The sequence below is a fragment of the Grammomys surdaster genome, unplaced genomic scaffold (genome assembly GCF_004785775.1).
Source record: "Grammomys surdaster isolate TR1022 unplaced genomic scaffold, NIH_TR_1.0 199, whole genome shotgun sequence".
In the NCBI taxonomy this organism is placed as follows: Eukaryota; Metazoa; Chordata; class Mammalia; order Rodentia; family Muridae; genus Grammomys; species Grammomys surdaster.
The window spans coordinates 3,040,016-3,063,006 of NW_021604644.1; the positions used below are offsets into that span (position 1 = coordinate 3,040,016).

General features: G+C 44.0%; 2 protein-coding genes across 6 annotated transcripts in view; one reads left to right on the plus strand and one right to left on the minus strand.

The window, feature by feature from the left end:
* The window catches only part of Xpa (XPA, DNA damage recognition and repair factor), a 20,268-nt gene extending 3,759 nt beyond the window's left edge, over window positions 1-16,509 (plus strand). The window contains exons 3-7 of one of the 2 annotated variants that reach the window (XR_003711779.1): window positions 5,982-6,087; window positions 7,197-7,362; window positions 8,471-8,588; window positions 11,152-11,359; window positions 16,312-16,422. Coding sequence is in view for 1 of the 2 variants with exons in the window: in XM_028770213.1 (XP_028626046.1) it covers window positions 5,982-6,087; window positions 7,197-7,362; window positions 8,471-8,588; window positions 16,312-16,460 (539 nt within the window). In the remaining variant the exon portion in view is untranslated. Of the gene's footprint in view, window positions 1-5,981; window positions 6,088-7,196; window positions 7,363-8,470; window positions 8,589-11,151; window positions 11,360-16,311 lie in introns of both variants that reach the window. The other variant, XM_028770213.1, reaches the window with a different exon arrangement.
* Window positions 16,458-22,991, minus strand: part of Ncbp1 (nuclear cap binding protein subunit 1) — a 36,064-nt gene continuing 29,530 nt past the window's right edge. The window contains exons 20-25 of one of the 4 annotated variants that reach the window (XM_028770205.1): window positions 22,803-22,917; window positions 21,917-22,045; window positions 21,384-21,497; window positions 18,451-20,107; window positions 18,143-18,298; window positions 16,458-16,975 (exon numbers count right to left, since the gene is read on the minus strand). In XM_028770205.1, coding sequence (XP_028626038.1) covers window positions 19,994-20,107; window positions 21,384-21,497; window positions 21,917-22,045; window positions 22,803-22,917 — 472 coding nt within the window. In that variant the 3' untranslated portion in view covers window positions 16,458-16,975; window positions 18,143-18,298; window positions 18,451-19,993. Of the gene's footprint in view, window positions 17,024-18,142; window positions 18,299-18,450; window positions 20,108-21,383; window positions 21,498-21,916; window positions 22,046-22,802; window positions 22,918-22,991 lie in introns of all 4 variants that reach the window. The other 3 variants (XM_028770204.1, XM_028770207.1, XM_028770206.1) reach the window with 3 other exon arrangements.

Consider the following 22,991-nt stretch of genomic DNA (forward strand, 5'->3'; position numbering starts at 1 on the left):
GTGTGAGTCGGTAGTGTGCTCCGGTGTGAGTCGGTAGTGTGCTCCGGACTTGAACGGCATCTACTAGATACTAATGATGTTGAACATTCTTTTGAGAATTTGTTTCCCATTTTAAATTTTAGAGCAGTAGTTATTAAAACCTTCTGTATAATTTTAAATTCAACTATGTAGTGGTGATATAAAACTGTATAAATTCTAGGTACAGATTTCCTGTTAGCTTCAACATATAAATGGTTTACTATTCATTTTCTCTTAGCTGAGGCTATCTTTGCACTGATCTGATGATGTATTTTTGAAGAGGATTTTTTTTTGTTTTAATTTTAGCGATGTTCAATTAAAATGCCTTCCTTTTGTAAGAAAAAAAAAGAGAGTATTTCATATTTGATATGTATAGTGTTACTCCCATTCTCAGAATGTATTCATGTTCTGGGCTTGCTAACATGTAGTTTGTTTTTTGCTTTTCCTCCAAGACAGGGTTTTTCTGTGTAGCCCTGACTGTCCCAAAACTAGCTCTGTAGACTAGGCTGTCCTTGAACTCACAGAGATCTGAATGCTTCTGCCTTCCAAGCACTGGGATTAAAGGAATGTGCCACCACTCCTGGCTGTTCACATGTAGTTTTATTTATTTGTTTATTTATTTATTTTTAAGGATTTATTTATTTATTTTATGTACATGAATGAATACACGATAGCTGTCTTCAGACACACCAGAAGAGGGCGTCAGATCCCATCACAGATGGTTGTGAGGCACCATGTGGTTGCTGGGAATTGAACTCAGGACCTCTGGAAGAGCAGTCAGTGCTCTTAACCACTGAGCCATCTCTCCAGCCCCCACATGTAGTTTTAAATGATGTGCTTTGTGATAAAATTCCTAAGGGCTTTATTTTTTCAGATACTTCTTTGTTATTGGTATGACATTGCATTTATTAAGTATTAAGAACAATAGGAAGGCAAACACCCAGGCATGTGGAAATGACTCCTTGGTTTGTGTACATGGGGTGGACAGACATTTGCTGCTGTATCACAGGCAGGAGTTGCTGAGATACCGACAGGCAGAACAGTCTCAATTAGAGTATGTTCATGAGCTGGGCGTGGTACTTAGGAGACAAAAGCAGGATGATTGCTTGAATTCAGGAGTTTCAGACTGGACTGATAAGGTCTGGTGTATGCTGGTTAATCCCAGCAGGTGGTGTACATAGTGAGCTTCAAACCAACCAGAGCAATCAAGAGAGACAGTTTCAAAGATAGAAGAAAAAGAGACAGACAGACAGACAAACCATACTAGTAAAATATAGTAGAGCCCTGTTCAAATTTCATTTTTGATGTGGTGACAAGCACCCTGGCTTGAGGGAGGAAAGGGCTCATTTGATGTAGAATCCCAGATTGCAGTCCGCCACTGAGGGCCTTTGAGGCAGGAAGTTGGGCAGCCAGTCACAGCACACCCAAGTGAAGAGCTGGGAGAAACAAATGCACCTACGCTTGCTGGACACCCAGCTAACCCTCTCTGCTCTTACACTGTCCAGGTCTCCAGCCTGGGAACGATGCCACCCACAGATGGGCCCACAGGCCAGCCTGTTCTTGACAGTGTCTCAGTCTAGGCTCTTGTCTCTGGTGATTTTAGGTTGTAGCAAATCGACAATTAAAAACTTACCAGCACAAAACCTATCTTAAACAAACAAAAAAAAAAAAAAAGGAAAGAAAGAAAGAAAAGAAGAAAGGAAGAAAGAAAAAAAGAAAACTAACTAAAAAATAAAAATTAAAAAAAAGGAAGAAAAAGAAATGGTTTTTGTAGTCAAAAATGAGAGGCCAGTACCCATAAAATAAAACTTAGAACATTAAAAAAAAAGAGAGAGAGAGAACAGATCTCTGAGTTCAATGCCTGCCAGGGACAGAGCAAGTCCCAAGTAAAGAACAGCTTAGGTCCAGGCATGGTGGTGCACACCTTTAATCTGGACTGTATCTTCTGCTGGAGACCTACATAAGGACAATGGAAGAAGGAAGGCTGCTTCTCCGTCTGCTTGCACTTACTTGCCAGCACATCTGTTGAAGCCTCCTTCTTCAGGATTCCAGCTTATACAGAAGACCAGCTGAACCACGTAGCCTCGTGGAACTGAGCCACTCCTAGATTCTTGGACTTCCCATTCACAGCTGCCCATTGTTAAGTTAGTTGGACTGTAAGTCACTATCATAAATTCCCAAATATAGAGAGATATTCTATAAGTTCTGTGACTCTCGAGAACCCTGACTGATACAAGGATACACAAGATTAATGCCTAAGACCACTTGTCCTATCAACCTTCCATGTCTCCTTGACTTCTAGGGAACACAGAGAATCCCAAGATGTTCTGAATATTTCACTGCCCGAGGGAGTGCCTCAGTTTCTCAGGAACAGAAAGGTGCACAGTGCCCCATGAGCCATGGGTTCTAACTTGAGAAACCAGGCCAATTCCATGATTCCCCGCAGACAGATTCATGCTGTAAGCCAGTGCACAAGAAGTGGTGCTGTTCATGGTTGGGGTTCAGAAGGACTTGGTGAATTACTAAGTCTCTCCTGCTTAATTCCTCTGGTGGTTTGAATAGGCTTGGCTCCTATGGACTCTTGTATTTGAATGTGTGGACTACAGGGAGTGGCACTATTTGGAGGTGTGACCTTATTGGAGTAAGTGTGGCCTTATAGGAGGAGGGGACAGGCCTTGAGGTTTTCTGTGTTCCAGCTCTGCCCACTGTAGAAACCTAGTCTCCTTCTGGCTGCCTGCAGAATCTAACCCCTTTCTGCTGCCTTTGGATCAAAATGTAGATCTCTCAGCTCCTCCTCCAGCACCATGTCATGCCATGCTTCCCACCATGATGATAACAGACTGACCCTCTGAAACTGTAAGCCAGCCTCAAGTAAATGTTTTCCTTTGTAAGAGTTGCCTTGGTCATGGTATCTGTTCACAGCAACAAAACCTTAAGACAGAAATTGGTGCCAGGGACTGGGGTATTGCTGTGACAGGCTTGATCTTGCTTTTGTTTGGAGGAATGTGGGCTTTGAGATTTTGGATTAGGAAAGCAATGGATTGCTTTACGTGGAGTTTAATGGTCTGTACTAGTAGAAGCATGGAAGAACTTGGTGCTGAGGGTGATTTGAACTGTGGGGACCTGCCTCAAGAGGTTTCAGAGGAGAAGAATTTTAGTATGTTGCCTAGAGATCATTCTTGAGATATATGTAGCTGCTTTTTGTTCGAAGTGTCTGCCTGAGGCTAACATGAAGAGATTTAGATGAATTGCATTGACAAAGATATCTCAAAATAGCCTAGCATAGACTCTGTCCTGCGAGTCACTCGTATGAAGAGCATTTTGATCTAATGTAAGCTGAGAAAGGAAAAATACAAAATGTATGGTTCAAGGAGTAAAGGGGCACAGGAAGTGGAATGGAGTTGAATCCTGTATTCAAGGAGATAAACAGATTAAAGATATTAAATAGAATTAAGGGAGTAGTGACCTTTCATCTTGTGAGAAGGATGTTCCCCAAGGAACATTGTTACCTATTCTAAATTTACAATGTGTTTGCAGTTATATAAGGGATAGTTATATCATGTTAGGAATTATTATGACCTGGTTATTGTCTTCATTTGGACATAAAGAGATATGATTGTGTCAAGTTGACAAGGGGTGGATTTGTGATAGCTGATCTCGATTGTCAGCTTGTCTATATCTGGAATGAACTACACTCCAGAAATGGAGGGTACTCCTGATTTCAGATCTTGAGGCAGGAAGACAACTTGCCTTTGATCTGGACCTTGAAGCTGGAAGACATAGGCTTTTAAATCTGGATCTTGAGGTGGGATGACACATGCTTTTAATCCAGATCGTGAGGCATAGTGGCAGTGCTTATAAAGATCTTGTGGTAAGGAATTAAAGGAAAGCTTAGGTCCAGGTTTGGTGGTACATACCAGCCTTTAATCCCAGCACTCAGGAAACAGAGGCATCAGATCTCTGAGTTCACGATCAATCTACAGACCAAATTCCAGGACAGCCAAGCTTAGGCAGCGAGGGAAACCATGGAAAACAGAGAGGAGTGATGATGTAATGAGGGGCATGCTCCAGCCCCAACAGGAAGCAGAACTAGGCAGCTTCAGCCACTTGGTTCTGGCTTTGGAATAAGGATTTCTCTCCTGGACTAAGGAAAGTCACTGAAGGTAGGGGTGTGGCAAGGGGTGGCCCTGCATGAAGGCTCAGAAAGGCTATTGTGTGAGGCAGCCAAGGTTGTACCTTGTGCTGGCAGCTAGATTTGGTCATGAATAAGAGTCAGCAGGTGGTACTGGTTTTGAAGAAGTGCAGGGGTCATGGAGAGCAGCTGAGGCCTGTGAGAGGCCAGGAGAGACCATTGTTGAAGGTGCAGCCTTAGTGTCAGTTGAAGGCCCAGGACTGGAGGAGTCATGCAGAGAAGGTGAGGATTGGCACCGTGAAGCCTATGAGAGGCCATTGCTGAAAGTGCAGTCCAGTTGCAGCAGAAGACAGCAGCTTTTGGAGATGCCAGTACCATGGATGACCACCAAGAACAGCAGCAGCAGAAACTGCTCCAGAGGCTGTGGTGGTGAGGTATGGATTGACCTGGAGGCCCCAAGCGGTTAGAGATGCCAGAGCTGGGGGACACCTGCCGAGGAAAGCTGCTAACAGGCAGTGGAACCAGCCCAGGAGAAAGAAGTTTGGTGAAGTCAACAAAGATGAAAGGAGTTAGAGATCTGAAGAGCACTTTGGCATCAGACATGGAGGAGTTTGCCCAGCTGGGTTTCCATCTTGCTTTGGTCCAATATTTCCCCACTGTGCTCCCTTTCCTGTGTTTTGGAATGGTAATGTTTATCCTGTGCCATGGTACGTTGGAAGTTTGTGATCTGCTTTTTGATTTTGATTTTATAGATGATTACAGTTAAAGAGATTGCATGAATCTCAGAAGAGACTTTGAACTTTGGGGTTTTAAACATTGTTGAGACTGTGATAGACCATGAGGACTTTTGAAGTTGGACTAAATGCGTTTTGTGTTATGTTGTGGCTACAAGCCTAGGGGGCCAGGGAGTGGAATGCGGTGGTTTGAGTAGGTTTGGCCCCCATAGACTCCTGTGTTTGAATGCTTGACCCACAGGGAGCAGCACATTTAGGAGGTGTGATCTTGTTGGAGGAGGTGTGGCCTAATTGGAGGAAGTGTGTCACTATGGGGGTGGGCTTTGAGGGTTCCTATGCTCAAGCTCCACCCAGTGTGGAAATCCAATCTCTTTCTGGCCACCTGCAGAATCCTTCTGCAGTCACCTTCTGCTGCCTTTGGATCAAGATGTAGAACTCTCAGATCCTTTTCCAGCACCATGTCTGCCTGGATGCTGCCCTGCTTCCCACCATGATGACTTTATCGCTGGACTGTCTCGACCCTCCAGTTTCCAATAATGACACAGAGACTTATATTTATTTATGAATGCTTAGGCCTTATAGCTTAGGCTTGTTCCCAACTAGCTCATAGAACCTAATTAACTTGTTTATTCTAATCAATGTTCTGCCACGGTCTTTATTAAGCCAGTCAGAAGGTGGTGGAGAAGAATTTTTAAGATGCACTGAGACAGGTGATGCTTTATAAAAATAACAATACCAAAGTCCAGATGGTACTCTGCACTCTGTGGGTACAGACATCAACATTTGAATAAACAAAGACAACCTTTCTATAGTACACAAGGAGATTATCCCAACAACCTCTTAATTAAACCAATTAAATGTTTCACTTTGTAAGAGTTGCCTTGGTCATGGTGTCTCTTCACAGCAATAAAACCCTAAAGACAATTACTTTTTTCTTTTTTTCCTCTTAGAAAATTGTTTTCCATAAACATAAGATTAATCAGTCCCCCCCCCCATAGGCATTTGTGTCAGGCATATAATCTGTGACAATAAGCTAATAAGATAGAGAAAAGTACATGTTTCTCCAAAAGAGTAAAGACGCCCCCTTCCTCTTGCAGGGCCTGTCATGGAGTTTGACTACACTATCTGTGAAGAATGTGGGAAAGAGTTCATGGACTCGTATCTTATGAACCACTTTGATTTGCCAACTTGTGATAGCTGCAGGTGCCTGTTTTAAACTGCTCTTTGTTTTTGTGGTGCTGGAGACTGAGGCAGTCTAGGCAACCCAGCTACTGGCCACAGCCTCAACTTACACTGAACAGTCTCACACTGATGCCGACCTCACAGTCTTCCAGTCTGCCTCCCGAGTGGAGAGTTCTGGGTCTCTGCACCTTCCCAAGCTTGCACCTCTTGACAACTAGGGAATTTTGTCAAACTGTTAAACTGGTTTTTAATTTCATTTCAAATACGTCTTCACCATGGCTGCAGGTCCCCAGTTGCCCCGACTACCTCTTCCCACGCTTGCCATCACTTACTGTGGGTGTGTGTGCCGTCCCCCTGCCTGGCAGCCTCTGTGCCCCTGCTTCTCTGCTTAGGAGCTTTTTTCTGGCTTGCTTTGGGCTCTGCTCACCAGCGTCCTCAGCAGAGGCTTCTCTGGTGACCCTGCTGCCAGGAAGTCCCCGTTCCTTCACTGTGCTTTATGATCTTAGAACACCTTCCCTGTCATTACGTGGACTGTCTTCTGACTAGAACAGAGCTTCGTTAAACAAGATCCTATTTTATCTTTTAAATCACGGCTGTCTCCTTATTACCTTCAACAGTGCCTGACATTGAGGTGACAAATGAAGGAATAGAAATAACTTAAAAGTTCATGGGCCTTCTATAAACTCTGGTGCTGCTTCAGGTTCCTACTGTCTCTGTTTTTACCTTGTTTTTTGAGCCACCAGAACCCAGCTGTGTTTAGGAAATGGGACTTTGGGACATTTATTTCTTGCCCATCTTTCTTGATCAGATCTGTGTAACCCAGGCTGGCCTTGAACTTGTGGTGGGTTCTCTCTCTTCAGGCTCTCAAGTGCTGGGGTGATGGCATGGGCTTCTGGTGACCTTGTAACTCAATTTGTATTTTCTTTTTCAATGAGCCCTTTTTTCATTGTGTCTTCCCTACTCTTATTTCAGGTTCTTTCTGAAATAAGAGGGACTTTAAGAAGATTCTTAATCGTGATAAGACTTGAGTCTGAACTTTTATGACTTTGAACATGAGAACCAAAAGCTGGGCTGTCTGAAAACTCAACTTAACTGAAGTAGTTTATATAATGTTCTTAATCTCTTTCCAGAGATGCTGATGATAAACACAAGCTTATAACCAAAACAGAAGCCAAGCAAGAATACCTTCTGAAGGACTGTGACTTAGAGAAAAGAGAGCCAGCGCTCAGGTTCATTGTGAAGAAGAACCCTCGGCATTCACAGTGGGGCGATATGAAGCTCTACTTAAAGCTACAGGTGTCTAGTAAGCTGGACGTTGGGCTGTCCGACTTTAGGTGAACTTCCAGCATAACTGACTAGTTTAACGCTGGTTTTGCTCACACAATAAGAAGATCCTTTTCTTGTTTATGTATCTGTCCCTGTCACAGCTAGTGACTACCCACAACACTGTTTTCTCATCTTGCTTTTGCTGTGGCAACTTCAGCATAAACGTATTGCTAGTGGATGATACAGGGAGTATGATTGCACTCTAAAAGGTTGAGAAAAGCTCAGACCTCATCTGTCTCTCTGTCTTCTTTTACAAAACGACAAGAAGAAAGGTGATCGGCATTTCAGTTACTTCACAGATGCCTGGATTCTAACTGTACTGGGATATAAGCTGGAATGCTGGAGTGTCCAGTAACTGGCACAGCTCGGGGCAGATCTCAGCCCCTGCTGTGGTCAGATTACACGTGTGCTGTGGCAGAGACCCACTGACTGTGTGCTCCAGCGCCCGGGCCTACTGCTTGGAGTCACATGTGTCCTCCTGTATCTCCTCCAGAATGGCTTGACTATGACAATGTTTGCACCATTCATTATATGAGGATATGGAGAGACACTGCATGGAAGGAATTCACTAGAAGTCTCTCATTCTTACATAAAATTAAGCCACATTGAGTAATATACACTCAGTTTCATTAAATATGATTATTGATTAAGAAGTTCATCATTTATCTTAAGTACCATTCAAAATAAGTAAAAACAATTCTAGTTAAAGCAGCCCAGGTTTTCTAATCACTTAGTGCTTTGTGCTTACCATGGCTTTGTTTCAGCCTCATGTACCCTGCTGAGGCAGCAGAAGCAGGGAAACGTCAGGGCACAGACTTTGCTGGCATTTCCTGCCACTCTTGGCCTCATGATTGGATTTTACATGCTCTTTCTCATTGAGTCTTTTCTTCATTTATGTTTCCTGTACTAGTATTTCAGTTCCTTCTGGAAAAAGTGGGCCCTAAAGGGAGTCCTTCAACTGCTAAAGTCCATGTTTTGGCTCCTGATGTGACTTAATGACATCTGTAAGCCTGACAGTTAGGACTTCATCCTGTACCTCTCTGAATCCCAGCTAACTGGGCTCTCACCTGTATTGTAGGTTGTAAAGCGGGCTCTTGAAGTTTGGGGTAGCCAGGAAGCTCTGGAAGATGCAAAGGAAGTGAGGCAGGAAAACCGAGAAAAAATGAAGCAGAAGAAGTTTGATAAAAAAGTAAAAGGTAAGTGGCCAGATGTTCTGTCACTTGTGTCACCATGGAGTGAAAGGCCTCGCAGCCTGTCCGGCTCGTAGATGTGGGCATGTCTTTTCTATAGGTAAGGAGAGAGGGCTTGAGCGTCAGCCTCAGTGCCTTGGTGTATGAGGTTGGTTCAAACTTCACAGCACCTCATTTCTAAAGGCCTCATTTTCATGAGAGTCATTTTTGTGCAGCAGTGGTGTCTGTCGGGGTGGGGATGGTGGGATTAGGCATCAGTCGGATCCTGTGTGGTTTGCAGTGTTTAAGACAACAGTAACATAAAATAACAAGACTCAATAGCTACCTCTCATTGCTTGAAACAAAACCATGAACTATGTAGTCATTGGATTTAGTAGCTAGAAGGAATAACCAGTATCAATTAGTCTGAGCATCTTTATTTAAATATGACTAATAAACCCAGAAAGATGAATGGCTTGTTCTGTGTGTTGGGACAGTTGTCTGGTTCTCTTCCTGAGTCTTCATATGTATTATATATATGCATAGTCATTCCTCCATCTGTGTATCTGTCCCCATGTCATCCACTCCCTGGTGGCTCTGTCTCTGCATCTATTGTCCATGTGTGTATCTATGTCTGTATCCACGTGTGAATGTTTCCATAAGTCTGTCCATCCATGCACACATCTAGTTTTACCGTGGGCCAAGCACTGTGCTAACCAAGGTGCTACACTGAGTGTCAGAAAGGAAACTTGAGACACTAACCCAGTGTGCTGGGTATGGGGCCACACCAGGGATAAACACAGAGTGTGGCAGGAGCACACGGGGCTGTAAACAAAATCACCAAAGTGGAGTCTTCAGGAAGTAACCAGCAGATGCCTTTCATGTGGTGGCTGTGTAGAGTCCCTGTGTGGTGCACACTGTGTGTAGGTAATATGTGTCCTGTATGTAGGTTGGGTTATACATTTACTTGATCCATTTCAAATCGGTATTCTAGCCATATTAATTTTTCTTATGATTTTAAAATTTAGAAGAGAGTTTGTGAGTGAATGGGACAGCCCATATGCTTAAACACATGTCTGCAGTCCTAGTACTCAGGAAACTGAGGCAGGAGGATTGTGAGTTGGAGGCCAGCATGGTCTGTAGAATGAGTCCTTGGCTCCAAAACCAAAACCAAAAACCCACAACAGAACTCGCCTCTCAAACCTAACTAAACAATAATAGCAAAAAGCCAGTCAGTCAACTAACCAAGCATCCAAGTCCTTTTCCCTGTGCAGACTCTTACACATTCTAAAACAAAAAATGGTAGCACTGTAGGATACAGAAGTGCATTAAGACAATCTCACTGAAACTCCTTTCATAAGTGACCTAATTCCTGGGCAGGTAGGAAGCCCACATAGGAGCCTTAGCTGAGGTTTCCTTAGCAGACTACTACAGAAGACTATTTCATTCATGTTGTCCAAGGCAGCCACAGCTGTGTCCCAGCGTTTGCATGTCAGCAGAGACCCACGGAGAAGAGTTCTCCTTTAACCTGCCCTCTTCTCTCATCTTCCTGATGTTTAGCACTAGCCCCTCCCTCTAATAGCAGAGCTTCTATTATAGGACAGAGCAGTGAAAAAGCATAGGAAGGGAAGGGTGTGACAGGTGGCTTCCAGGTTAGTTATCTGCTCTGTGTGTGCACGAACATGGAAGCCAGAGGCCATATGCACAAAGGTATTAATACCTTTGTGATAGGATCTCTTTTCACAGAACCTAAAGCTGGTCTTTTGGCTAGAGTGGCTGGCCTCTGTGCTCCCAGCATCCAGGATCCCTGTGTCCTGCGTACCTCTCCCACCTGTTTTATTTGGTGTCCCCCCACTTTTGGTGGGGGGAGGGATTCAAACTCAGTTCCTCACATTCTGGCATTTTTACCCTGTGAACTGGTAGATTCTTCTCAGGTCATGGTAGTGCAAGCCATCTCTGTAGCTCAGGTCCAGGGTTTTAACAGCTACTAGAAATCAGCCAGACCCCTCAGATGGTGTAGATGATGAAATAGGGACAAAAGAGTAAGTGTTAACTAGAACTTTGTATTGTAAAGTGGTGAAGAACACTGTGACTTTTCTTTAGACACTAATCTTGTGGTCTGGTCAACATGTCATGTAACTAAACTCCTATAATTTGTCTAGAAAACCATTATGAGATACACTTAATTTCTTGTCTTTTTAATATGACTCTATTAGGATATGTATATATCTTAATACAAATTTTCTACAATTTTCAAAATATGAACTCAGTTGGTGTTAACTTTTTGATCACTGTATTAGCTCAAACTACCATGTATTAGACAGACTTCATGGGTTTTCCTCATTCCTGAGTTCCAGTTGATACTGAGGTCTTTTCTGAGGATTGATTTCTTTTCTTTGAGTTCATTTCTTGTTTGGGTGAAACATGCTTTTCAAGAAAATGTTGGAAGTGGTTGCATGAGTGAGCACCTGCCATTACCCGCTTTTGCTAATGAACATGAGTTCTGGGTGGTCTGTGTCCTCTCCCCGCCTTGGGGTGCTCAGTGTGACGCTGACTTTAACTGTGGTTCTTGTTGATTCATTCACTCTAGCACTTGGTGGATATGTTCCTGTCCTGACTAGGCCACAGAGGGCTGAGTGGAGTAGACTGTAGAGTAGAAACGAGGAGCTGACTGTACAGTTTGCTCAGAACAGAGAGGAGTCAAAGCAAGTCTAAAGGCTTTTTAGTTGGAAAGAATTGGAACATGGTTCCTCTTGATGCACAGCGAAGCTGACTAAAGCTTTCTTCTTTATGGGAAGGTAAGCAACTACATTCACCTGCTCTCAACATGTCTGTTTACGGTAGAAGCTATAACGTGGAGTTTGCTACAGAAAAGATGTGAATGAATACTGTATAGTGTGCACAGACACGGTTCCATGTCTTGAGCCAAAGGGTGGCTGCATTCCAAAGGGCACACCACCCAGTGGTGGACAAGAACCCTGAATTGGTGCAGTACACAGAAGTTTTGGTCTGCAGGTGGGATTATGGGTGTTTGTTTCATGTTACATGGGCTTAGTAGTATAAGTTTTCCTCCTAAAAGGCTAGTCAGTGGACTTCATTAGTACGAATATCCCCACCTCTGCAAGGGGCAGGTAAGGACATCATCCCATTTTGAGGTCCCTTCTGAATTTCTGGACACTGCACAGTGTCCCATGGATATGTTTGTGACATTGTGAACCTTCACTGAGGAATCTGAGGTGTGTAAGTCCATCCTGGTTAATTTATGGAGCATGAACTGAGATCAAAACTTTGTGTTGTCTTTGTAATTTATTTCCTCCAGGTAACAGGGCACCACTTGCTTTTCCATCCAGCTTGTAGAGGCGGTGGGTCTCTCTCACCCAGCTCTGTAGTAAGTTTGCCTCAGCAGCAGCAGGGCTGGGTTCCTTTGACTGCACTGTCTCTTTTGCAAGGTGTAGTCTAGAAACAAACTTTGAAGTGGCATTGAGTTCTCACTGTAACAAGCATTTTGGGGAAATCTCTCTGGGTGACATTCTAAGCAGTTCCTGAGGCTCTCAGTAGCCAGATTGGCTACTCATTTCCAGGAGAGGTAGTCTCTGGGCATCAGCTATCTACTGCCAACAAGACTAGGAGGCAGCAATAGGGCAAGGCACTCACCATTTGGTTGTCCAGCCTCTGTTATGCTCCAGTTTTGTGCGCCACATGCACCCCAGTTCCTTCTCCCAGGTATGCTAGACCTGTCCCACTTTTGTATACTCTTAACAGTTGTATCTCGGACTTGACAAAAGACAGTTGGTTGCTATTCTCCTGAGTGTTGTGGCACCAACAAACCTTCTTTAAAAGATTTTGGGGCCAGTGAAATTCAGTGGGTAGATGTGCTAATTCCCTGAGAACCCATGTGGTGGAAAGAGAGAACTTACTCCTGCCAAGTTGTCCTGACTTGTACACATGTGCAGCATTGTGATCCACATGCACACACATGTATACCCCCCCACACTACATGCACACACATGTATACCCCCACACACTACATGCACACTCATGTATACCCCCACATACTACATGCACACACATGTATACCCCCACACACTACATGCACACTCATGTATACCCCCACATACTACATGCACACACATGTATACCCCCACACACTACTTTTCCCCCCAAGTGTTGGCATTTGGCCATTTCTAACCCTTCGTACTTGCATGCATTTTAAGCCCTGAGTTACTTGCAAACTCTGTGATTCCTTCAAATCTTTGTGTTTCTGAGAACTTTTCTCTGTAACAAAAAGCTGATCATATTTGAGACACTTAAAAAGCGATTGCGCAAAATGTTTCCCTGTGTTGTTCCCGTGTCTCCCTCACTTGCATTTGTCCGTCCAGGGGCCGTTGGGGTAACACCTTTAATGTTGCCCTCAGCCCTTCTCTTTTGCCCCTGCATTGCTCAGCATCTTGTTTCTGCTCCATGAGACTCAGGCTGACTATCTGTGGGAGGAATACTTAAGAGATATAGGACACACATGAGAGCTACTGCCCGTCCTTGAGGCAGCCGACAGTCTCCACTGAAGTCCTTCCTTTCTGTACCTAATACAAAGGACACTGGGTGTAGCACTCTTACTCAGAGGTTCTAGTATATGCAGATGTTTTAGCTGAGATTTTTGTGGCATATAAATAGGGGTTATTTGCATTAAAACAAAGCTTTTCCTTGGGCTCTACTCTTGTTTTCTTGAGACAAGGTTCATGTAGCCCAGGACTTGTCACAATCTTCTTGCCTCTGCCCCCTAAGTGCTAGGATTGTAGATGTCCATCTCTGTGCCTGTGTTTTTTTTTGAAGTTGGGATTATGTAGCTGGCCTCCAATCCACAGAGATCTACCTTTGTCTGCCTGTCAGGTGCTGAGACTACAGACGTAGGCTCTCATGCCTGGCCTTTGTTGTGGTTTTGTAGAGCACAGGTTGGACTCACCCGTGGATTCTTCTCAGGTCATGGTAGTGTAAGCCCCTCCTGGCACTGTTCATTTGGATGCTTACACGGTCCCAGGCTTGGTCAGTGGACGGTGGAGTCTCCTTTAAGCTAGTTCCTGTCTTTTCCTAAAGCCCTTTTTATTTGGAAGGAATTTCAGAGTTGTAAGAAACTGCTGGAATAACAAACAGAGGAGCACACACATGCCTTCCCCAGACTGAGCTGTGGCTTGTGCTACCATTTGCATCATGGGTAGGCTCTCACTGCAATCATAATCACTACTCTGATGTGTTGTTTCCTAACACGCTGTTCACCAGTGTGCCATTAGCAGATTTTAACCTAACCTGCTGTGCTCCACCTCTGCTAACTGAGCCTACTTTAGTGTTCCCTTCTAGAACGGATGCAGTGTAGGCTTGCTCATGGTTTAGGCATTAGGTCTAAATGGTTCTGAGTCTTACCACTTTGCCTTTTATGCTGTGGACACAGCCCAGCTCAGCAGGTGCTCACTGGTGGCTTTGCTGGGACCAGTACTACTGTGATAGGTCAGAGTACTCCACCACCAGTGTTCTACAGCATCCTTAGTGGCATGGACTCTGATTCCCAGTGTTGTCTGTTCATGTGACTTTATTTGGAGCTCAGATTGTCTCAGATTTTGTCTAGTGGGGTCTTGTCATAGGTTGCTGTTTGTGCCCGTGACAAACTGAACATTTCTAGAACAAGCATGTTTGTCTTCATATATAAAAAGTCCAAACACATACTTATATATCTGGCTTTTATCCTCCACATTTCACGGCTGATACTACAGGGAGGAACCTGCAAACCTGGCTGCTTAGTGCAAGGAAGTGACACATTTCCCATCTCTCCCTACCCAGTGGCCCCCATTCCTGGGCATGGCTGCTCTACTCCTGTCCTTAGGCTTTGGATTGTTTGTTTGGAAAAGGAGACAAGGGCAAGGAAAAGCCAAACCCATCAGCACAGCAGGTTAAACATCTCGTCTAAACATCCAGAGTGCTCCACAATCTGAAACATTGCCAACGTAATGCCATAAGGAAACTCCATGAATAGGCTGTAGCCCAGACACTAGAAATGTATAAGGTACATCAGTGTGTGTGGCTAAGACTTGGTTCTCATCTGTTCTCATGTTCTGTATGTGCAAATATTTCAAAATCTAAAAACATCCATAAATTCCTTTCAAGTTTGAGATACAGGATACTCAGCCTGTGCTTCCACTTCTACCAGGAATGCCTATATAGCTTGATAGACTTAGTAAGACAGCCAGTCTTTAGTGGTGGCTGGAAAGCTAGGCTTTCCATGTATGTAAGAAGAAAGTAATTCCTCTTCCCTCGTCCTCAAGTACATGAAATATTCAAATCTGGCAGAGATGGTAGCTTAGTATGATTTGCTGCAGCCCAATTTTGAGAGCTTTCCACAGTGGGGAAGTCAAAGGAGACACCTGCAGTCAGGAGGCACACTGACTCCCTCAGAAAACACAGAAAGCTTTGTAGATACTTCAGAAATCTAGGCTCTTCCTGAGCTGAAACAACTAAGACCAGAGCCTGGATGACAGGCCTCTCTGGCAGATGGTGCAGACACTGAGCCATGTAAACCTAAGAAAGTGGTGAAAAGGCCATGTGGCCCAATGGTGAAGAATCCTGCCCGGGGTTGGCTTGATCCCTGGGGACCTAAGCTAGACTACACCTTTTCCTATTGGCTGACTGGCCTTGGCTCGCCCATCTGCATCTGAAGTGCTTAGCCCAGGGTCCAGTCTATTGATTTTCCTATCCTCCTTTTACCCATGGTATGTTGTATCTGGAAAGATTCAAGTAGAGCTTTGACATTAGTTACAGCAAAATGTCTCAAAGAAAATGAGCAACCCCTGAACTGAAGTTACTGGTTGTGGGCCAACTGACATGAGTGCTAGGAACCAATCCCAGGTCCTCAGGAAGAGCTGTCTCTCCCCAGCTCCTGGCAAGTTTTACTTTTTAAAAACAGTTGTTAGGGGCTGGTGAGATGGCTCAGTGGTTAAGAGCACTGACTGCTCTTCCAGAGGTCATGAGTTCAAATCCCAGCAACCACATGGTGGCTCACAACCATCTATAATGATATCTGATGCCCTCTTGTGGGGTGTCTGAAGACAACTACAGTGTACTTACATATAATAAATAAATAAAAATTTAAAAAAAAAAAAAAAAAAAAAAAACAGTTGTTAGAATGAGAATGTAGCTCCGGTGATGAGTGCTTGCTTGCCAGAACCCCATAAACCAGATGTGCTAAGCTCAGTGACCAGCATGGGCCAGCATGAGGCTGTCTCAACAAAATAAAAACTAAACCAATGTTGTCGTCTCAGTAGACACACCACTGCATGAGCAGTATTTTAAAGATGGAAACCTATCAGCATACGTTAGTAGAGTTCCTGGCTTCCTGGCTTCCTCATAGGCAGAACTTGTCTGACAGGAGCTCCTGACTGGAAACCTTGGGATTGGAGCTGTTCCCATTCCTTCTTCCCTCAGCTGGCTTTGCTGCTCTGGCATCCTGTTTTCTGTCAGATGCCCCAAACACACCCCATTCTGTTGTTTTGTTGCTACACTTCTAATCCATACAGCAACTTCATGCTTGATAATGTAATAAACAATTATTTGCACAGGCTAAGCAGGCTTGCCAAGTGTGAGTAACCAGCAGTTAGAATGAAAGGAAACCATTATATACATTATATTATATATAAATAAACCATACCAATGAAAGCTTCATTGAACTTATTCTGTATTAGGCTGAAAAGTTTTTTTCTCCCCTTAGAATTGCGGCGAGCAATAAGAAGCAGTGTATGGAAAAGAGAAACAACCGCTCACCAACATGAATACGGACCGGAGGAAAACTTAGAAGACGACATGTACCGCAAGACTTGTACTGTGTGTGGCCACGAACTGACATATGAAAAAATGTGACTTTTAAAACAAATTTATATTCAAATAAAGACCCTGTTCAAAAGTTCCACAATGCAGTCTTCATAGAAACAACACTTATATAACAATGTTTTGGAATGGTTGTGTTTTAAGTTCTGCCTGAGGGCACAATGTTAGGTCTGTGGGGCCCTGTGCTACAGCAAGACTGAAAACTAGCAGGTCATTTCATATACTAACTAAAAGAAAAAAAACCTAAGGTGATAGCTATGCTTAAAAAAAGGTTCACACGCACAACTGCACATACATGTACATGGGGAAGTAACAATAAAGGTGACAAGAACAGTTATTCCACGGGGAACAGGGGATGTAGGGGACTCCTAGGCTGGCACAGAAGAAGCTTTCAGTGTAAGGCTGATGGAGTGAACAGGTCTGCTGTGCACTGCTGTGCAGTCTTCAGGCAATGGCAAGAGCAAGTCGCTGTTACAGGAACAAGTGCCCAGGCACAGCCGGGAGCCAAGGACTCAGGAGGCTGTGCCCAAGGCCCCATTCTTCAGGACCTGCACACAGCAGTTTGGAAATGCTGTATTAAAAGGGAAAAATGACTACTTTCAAAGTTAAGTATCCAACTGTTTTATCAAAAGCATTAATTTATCATTTAAGTAGTCTGTCTGTCTTGCTTATCAAACGCAGGGAGGGCTAATAGCCATGCTTAACTTAACACTTCTGAAGTTACAGTTGCCAGTCTCACCTCCCTATAGGCATTTGCCTCAGTTTAGCTAGCCAGAGTTTTCTTCGCTCTTGTCAGAAGTATTATCAAAGAGTACGTGAGTAACAGCTGTTAGAAGCAATTATACATGAACAAAGGATCAGGAGCCGGGCAGGGGTGGTGCCTGCCTCTAACACAGCACTCAGGAGGCAGAGGAAGAGACAGGCAGGCAGATGTTTTGAGTTCGAGGCCAGCTTGGTTTACAGAGTTCCAGGAGAGCCAGGGCTACACAAACTCTGGTGGGTAGGGATGGGAACCAAGATAAAGAAAAGAGTATCTACAAGTTTCTGTAGAATGCAGCTCAAGTAGAACTAACCAGCTGAGGTAAAAAGCATGACCAATGCCCTAAACAGTGCTGCTTTGGCATGAGGACAGGAGCCACACTCCTAACTAGTCCATACAGTGTTTAAGCAGTGGCAAGGAGCTCCACATGACTGTGACAAAAACACCCAGGTTGCAATGCAGTGGCTGTTTTCACCCCTGCACTAAGGGGAGGCTTGTGGGGCTCACTTCTATCAGCTGCTGCACGCTGCACCTGGAGAGAGGCCAAACTCAAAAGTCAGTCCCAAATATCAGGGCCATCACTACTAACTGTTCTTCAGAAAACTCTGCAGAGATGTTCTGTGTGGTTTTCAAGGCTGGTGTTTTACATGTGCCATATTAACTTTTACAGATCAGTAAAAACTGATCCTGAATGGGCAGCCAGACTTCCTTATAGAGAGATGTTTGTAGCCTGATGACAAGAGTCACTGGGGGGTTCAGGCTGCTGCTAAGTACTGTTGTGTGATAGGGATAATTCATTCCTGAAATACATGGATTTAACTTCCTGGCTGTGGACTTCAGATAAGTTTTCCTGGGGCCTGCTTCTATCTGTGAAGTGAGTACAGTCATCTGTCAGAAATCTGTTAGATTTAATAAGGTATGACAGTGTAGCACCCAGTAGTTAGTGAACACTTACTGTCAAGGCCAACACAGGAGATGTGTTTTGCTGTATGCTTCTGTTCTCTAGCTGCCTTTAGGTTAATCCTGGTATCCAGATATCAGGGTGGCAAAAGCACATTACACCTTCCACTTTTAGGTATGATATAGTCCTTAGGGGAGCAACGTATGTCTACTTTGACAAAATCCTGTTAAGGAGCATTAGCATGACTTCACAGAATTCATGAGGCACGCATGTGTGCAGTGATGTGCTACCCCTGTCTATGGGAGCCCCACCAGAAAGGAGCAGCTGCTTCCTGCTTTTTCATTTTGTCTTCTGTAGGATACAATCCTCTCTTCAGTTTTTCCAGATGGCCGACCAGGATAGAGCAGGGACACATTAATGAACAGTTTCTAGAAATCTCCATTACATAGGAGGATTGAAAGAAAGGAAGACAAGTACAAACTCCTGTGTGCAGATCAAGAATAATCTATGCCTCGGGAAAGGATACAGTTACCAATGCTTTCAATGGTTAATTCTTTGGCTCCTGGAGGACTGGAGTCATTTCAAATCAGTTAGACCATGAGCTATGTTAAATGGGAAGAAGGAACAGTGTAAAGAAATAGGATATTTAGCTAAGAATCAGATTTTGTCGTTCTGAAGTATCTCCCATCCAACCCTGAGCTATTGAATTTAAATGATTAAATGATACTCCTACCTTAAATGTGGTATTTAAAAAGTCTAGGAATTCTCATTATTAAGAAATTATATTCTATGGCCATTGAAATGTATGGTAACTTAAATACCCATATATACAAACAGAAAATCATAATGTATACTTCTAGAGTATAACATGTACAAAACGATAGTAAATGCACAAAATTACCAGTAATTGTATCATTATTAGTGGATTTTTCTAAGGTTTAATGAGAAGTTTAAAAATCCTAGAAATCTGGAATGTCAGATAATTGCTTATGCATTATTTTACAAAACACTCATTGCGCTTCAGCCTCAACAGACTCAGGGATTAATTATCCACTCCAGGGTCAAAGAGACAAGCCCCAGGCCACACTGAATTCCAAGTCCCCGCCAGCTCATTTATCACCCACTCCATGTCAATCTGCGACACTACGGGGTCTTGGGCAAATTCTTCCTGGAGGTTCAGGGCATGACCAGATGCTTTTCAACAATGGCTGAAAAACCTGCAGTCACCTGAGAGGTAGAAAAGCTGCTGCCATCTTCACTATACTTTGAGATCGCTAGAAAAACTGCCATCTTCACTATACTTTGAGATCGCGGTTTAAAATAACTTTCAAGATTTCTGGGTGGCTTATAGTGACACAACTTTGGGGATTAGTACACGTGATCCTTTATCCTAACAAGTAGTGTCATAAGAACACCACTTAAGAAAAGTATTTGCAAAAGACAGCTTCGGATCGAGACTAAGTACACCTTCAGTAAGAAAAGAAACTAAGATGATAAATCATGACTCCCAAAGTTTAAAAAACATAACTGCAGTTTATTCCAGCCATGTCTCCCAGGAGCAGAGGAAAGCGAGGCTCCCTGGGGATAGCCCGTCGGTTATATCTACTACTTTGCAAGACTGACCTTGCATTTCACACACCTCAAACCTGTTGTTTTGTGCCCTAAGGAGAAAAAGTTATCAAATTTATCACAGAAAAGTTGTGTCTCATATACGTACGGTCACCGTAACATCGCTTCATCAAGCAACACTTGCCCTTCAGGGCAACTAAGGGTCATGTCATAGTCCTCACTCTCCTCCCCCAGTTCCTTTAGGAAGTGAAAGGCTACTACAAGAAAGCAAACATTCAAACCATCAAAAATAAGACAAGTTATTTCAAGATAATAAAAAAGGAGAAGACGTGACTGTCAGGCCTGCAGAGCACAGAACTGCTGGAACACAGCCAGGATGTGCGGATCTAACTCGGCTGTGAAGAGCAGGTTCTCCAGGGTCACCATGTACTGCTGGATTATCTGGTGATGCTGCAGACACAGAAAAGAGGCTTCAGTCAGGAAACCAAATGTAAGCAACATGTCCCTCCCACCCACGCTGACACACTTCCTGAGAGGGCTCAGCATTGTAACACTGCAGGGGAAGGAGTGGAGAGACATACAATAATGTAAACAAGCCCGTTTCTTATATCCTTGATGAGGAGCCACTGCCCACAGCTGCACTACTGACAGCTGCAGAGTGCGTCCGGAAAGTCAGGACACAATGCATTTTCACAATCAGCCTGACCAGGGAGCCAAAGCATCAAAGTGGGAACCCTTTCTCTGTAGGCAAAAACACACTAAGACATTTCTATAGGACTAGGGGCTCTCAGTTATCTCTTAAACGGGCTAATAAATCTGGGAGAGATTTGGAGGCTTAAAGAATTGAACTTTAAGAAAGATTACTTCTGCATTAATCACTTTCTGGAACAAAGGTGGACTTAGGGCATTAATGAGTTAAAAGAGGAAGAATGAACTTCAGTCCCCTGCACATCAGTAACTCTAGCTGGAAGCAGTTTACCGTGCCTGTGGCCACACTTTACCACAAGAACATAGATTTTTTTTTTTTTTTTTTTTTTTTTTTTGGTTTTTCGAGACAGGGTTTCTCTGTGCAGCCCTGGCTGTCCTGGAACTCACTCTGTAGACCAGGCTGGCCTCGAACTCAGAAATCCGCCTGCCTCTGCCTCCCGAGTGCTGGGATTAAAGGCGTGCGCCACCACCGCCCGGCAAGAACATAGATTTTAATGTAACTTTATACATCTAACCACTGTTAAGTTAGCGGGCTTTTTTCTAGCTACATTTCCTCGCTGGGCTCCCTAGCACAGAAAATGGCACCCCAGATGTGAGTGCTATAAAGCACCTGTTTAAGTATTCTGAAGAACAGTTGTGGCAGCAAACGGACATAAGCTAGGGGCCTACAAGAGCTATGTAACCTCCATAACTTTATCAGGACTATTTTTTTAAAGATTTATTTTATGTATGTGGGCTCTCTTCAGATACACCAGAAAAGGGCATCAGATCCCATCACAGATGGTTGTGAGCCACCATGTGGTTGCTGGGAATTCAACTCAGAACCTCTGAAAGAGTAGTCAGTGCTCTTAACCAGGGAGACATCTCCCAGCCCAGGACTACTTTTTAACAGTGGTAAGACTCAAAATCTGTGGTCTTGGGCATGAACAACTAGTGTTTTACCACCGACGTTTTAAACTGGAAAGCCTGTGTGACTGGGACCATGGTGCTGATTGTCTGTTCCAAGCCTCTCACAGACCTGCAGGAAGATTTGCTGCAGCCTCTCTGTGCAGTTCTTATACCACGGGGTCAATATACTGGTTCCATCGGTTTCACATCGTACCAAGTGCTCAGTCAAGATCATGATGAAACGCTGGAAAGGATGCACAAGTTGAAGAAGTCTTAGGAAGAACATCAACCCTGGACTGTGGCATGTACTGCTGACTTCTAGGACCTCCCCTAAAACTGTCAACTTAGCAAGGGAGAGACTGAATGTTAAATCCCTCAGCCTCTTATAGGAAGATGTCCTGGCCTCTGTTCTGAGAGACAGCATGTTTGTATCAATCTATGGACAGAATGTTCACAGGGAAGACAGTAGTCACCGGAGTCAACCATAAGGACTACGTGAGATTGGGATTTAGATCAGCAAACAGCTCACACTCACGGTGGCCTCAAAGCTGTGACACTCTTCTTTTGCAAAGTTCTGTATTTTTAATATTTTGCAATTGAAAATGGCAACTTTCCAAACTAAGAGAATGGGTGCCCTTTACATTTCAGTCTGAGCCAACCCACCTGGAAGATGACAAGGAAAAGGTTCTTCTGTTCGCTCTGAGCAGACTCCACCTTCTCCTGCAGCCTTTCAATTTGCTCCTCGAGGGCCCCGTCCTTCCTGTCGCTGCCTCTATCGTCATCATCACTGCGCTGCAGAACAACAGGCCAGTGTGTGATGTCACCACAGAACGGGAATGATTGAAAAAAACCAGCACCGGGTTCTGCTCTGTGGCCCAGGTTGTCCTTGAATTATGTATGATCTTCCTGCCTCCACCTCCCAAGAGCTGGTTTTGGGGGCGATGGGTTTTGGGGTGGTACTAGGACTCAAACCCAGGAGCTCAGAGACGCTAGGCAAGTGATTTGATCACTTGGCCATGCCCTATCCCCAGGGAGGATTCTGTACTAAAGGGCTTTTATTCCCGGAGTGATAGATCTGGGGAAACTTGGTGATGTTAATGCTGGTAGCAGCAGTGGGGTGAGGCCTAGCAGATGTCACTACCATGGCCAGCCCAGTCACTAAACTTACCTTTGCCCTGTCTTCTACAATGGTGGATATGCTGAGTAATGCAGTAATGTCCAGAACACTCACTACTGTAAGTCAGAGAGGTCCAGCCAGCTCTCGGCTTCCCTCTAAACACAGTCTTTATTCCCATGGGAATATTGTCAAGTTGGGATTGAGACTCAATGTCTATAATTTTATCCCTTCTCTTTTGTCCCAGATTAGCGATACAGAAGTTTTCTTCTAGAAACTTAGAGGTGGTAAACTAGGGAAATATAGCTTGTGGTCAACATCAGTGCCTTAGCATGTGACAGTTTTGTGTAAAAAATTACTGTCACAGCAATGGGCTCCGACTACCCTGCAGATTCTGCCCCAACTTTTAAGCATTCAGATCAGCACATGACTTACTCGTTTGTGCTGCCTTGCCAGTTTCTCTTTAGCTTCTTCTAGCTCTTTCTGGATCTTCAGAACATGTTTGTTCATCTTACGAATTGTAGAGTGCAAAATTTCCCACACAAACAACCTTAAAGTAATACAGCATTTGGTTAATGTATGTTATGCCACTACAGAGAAAACATCCACAATATACAGCCTATC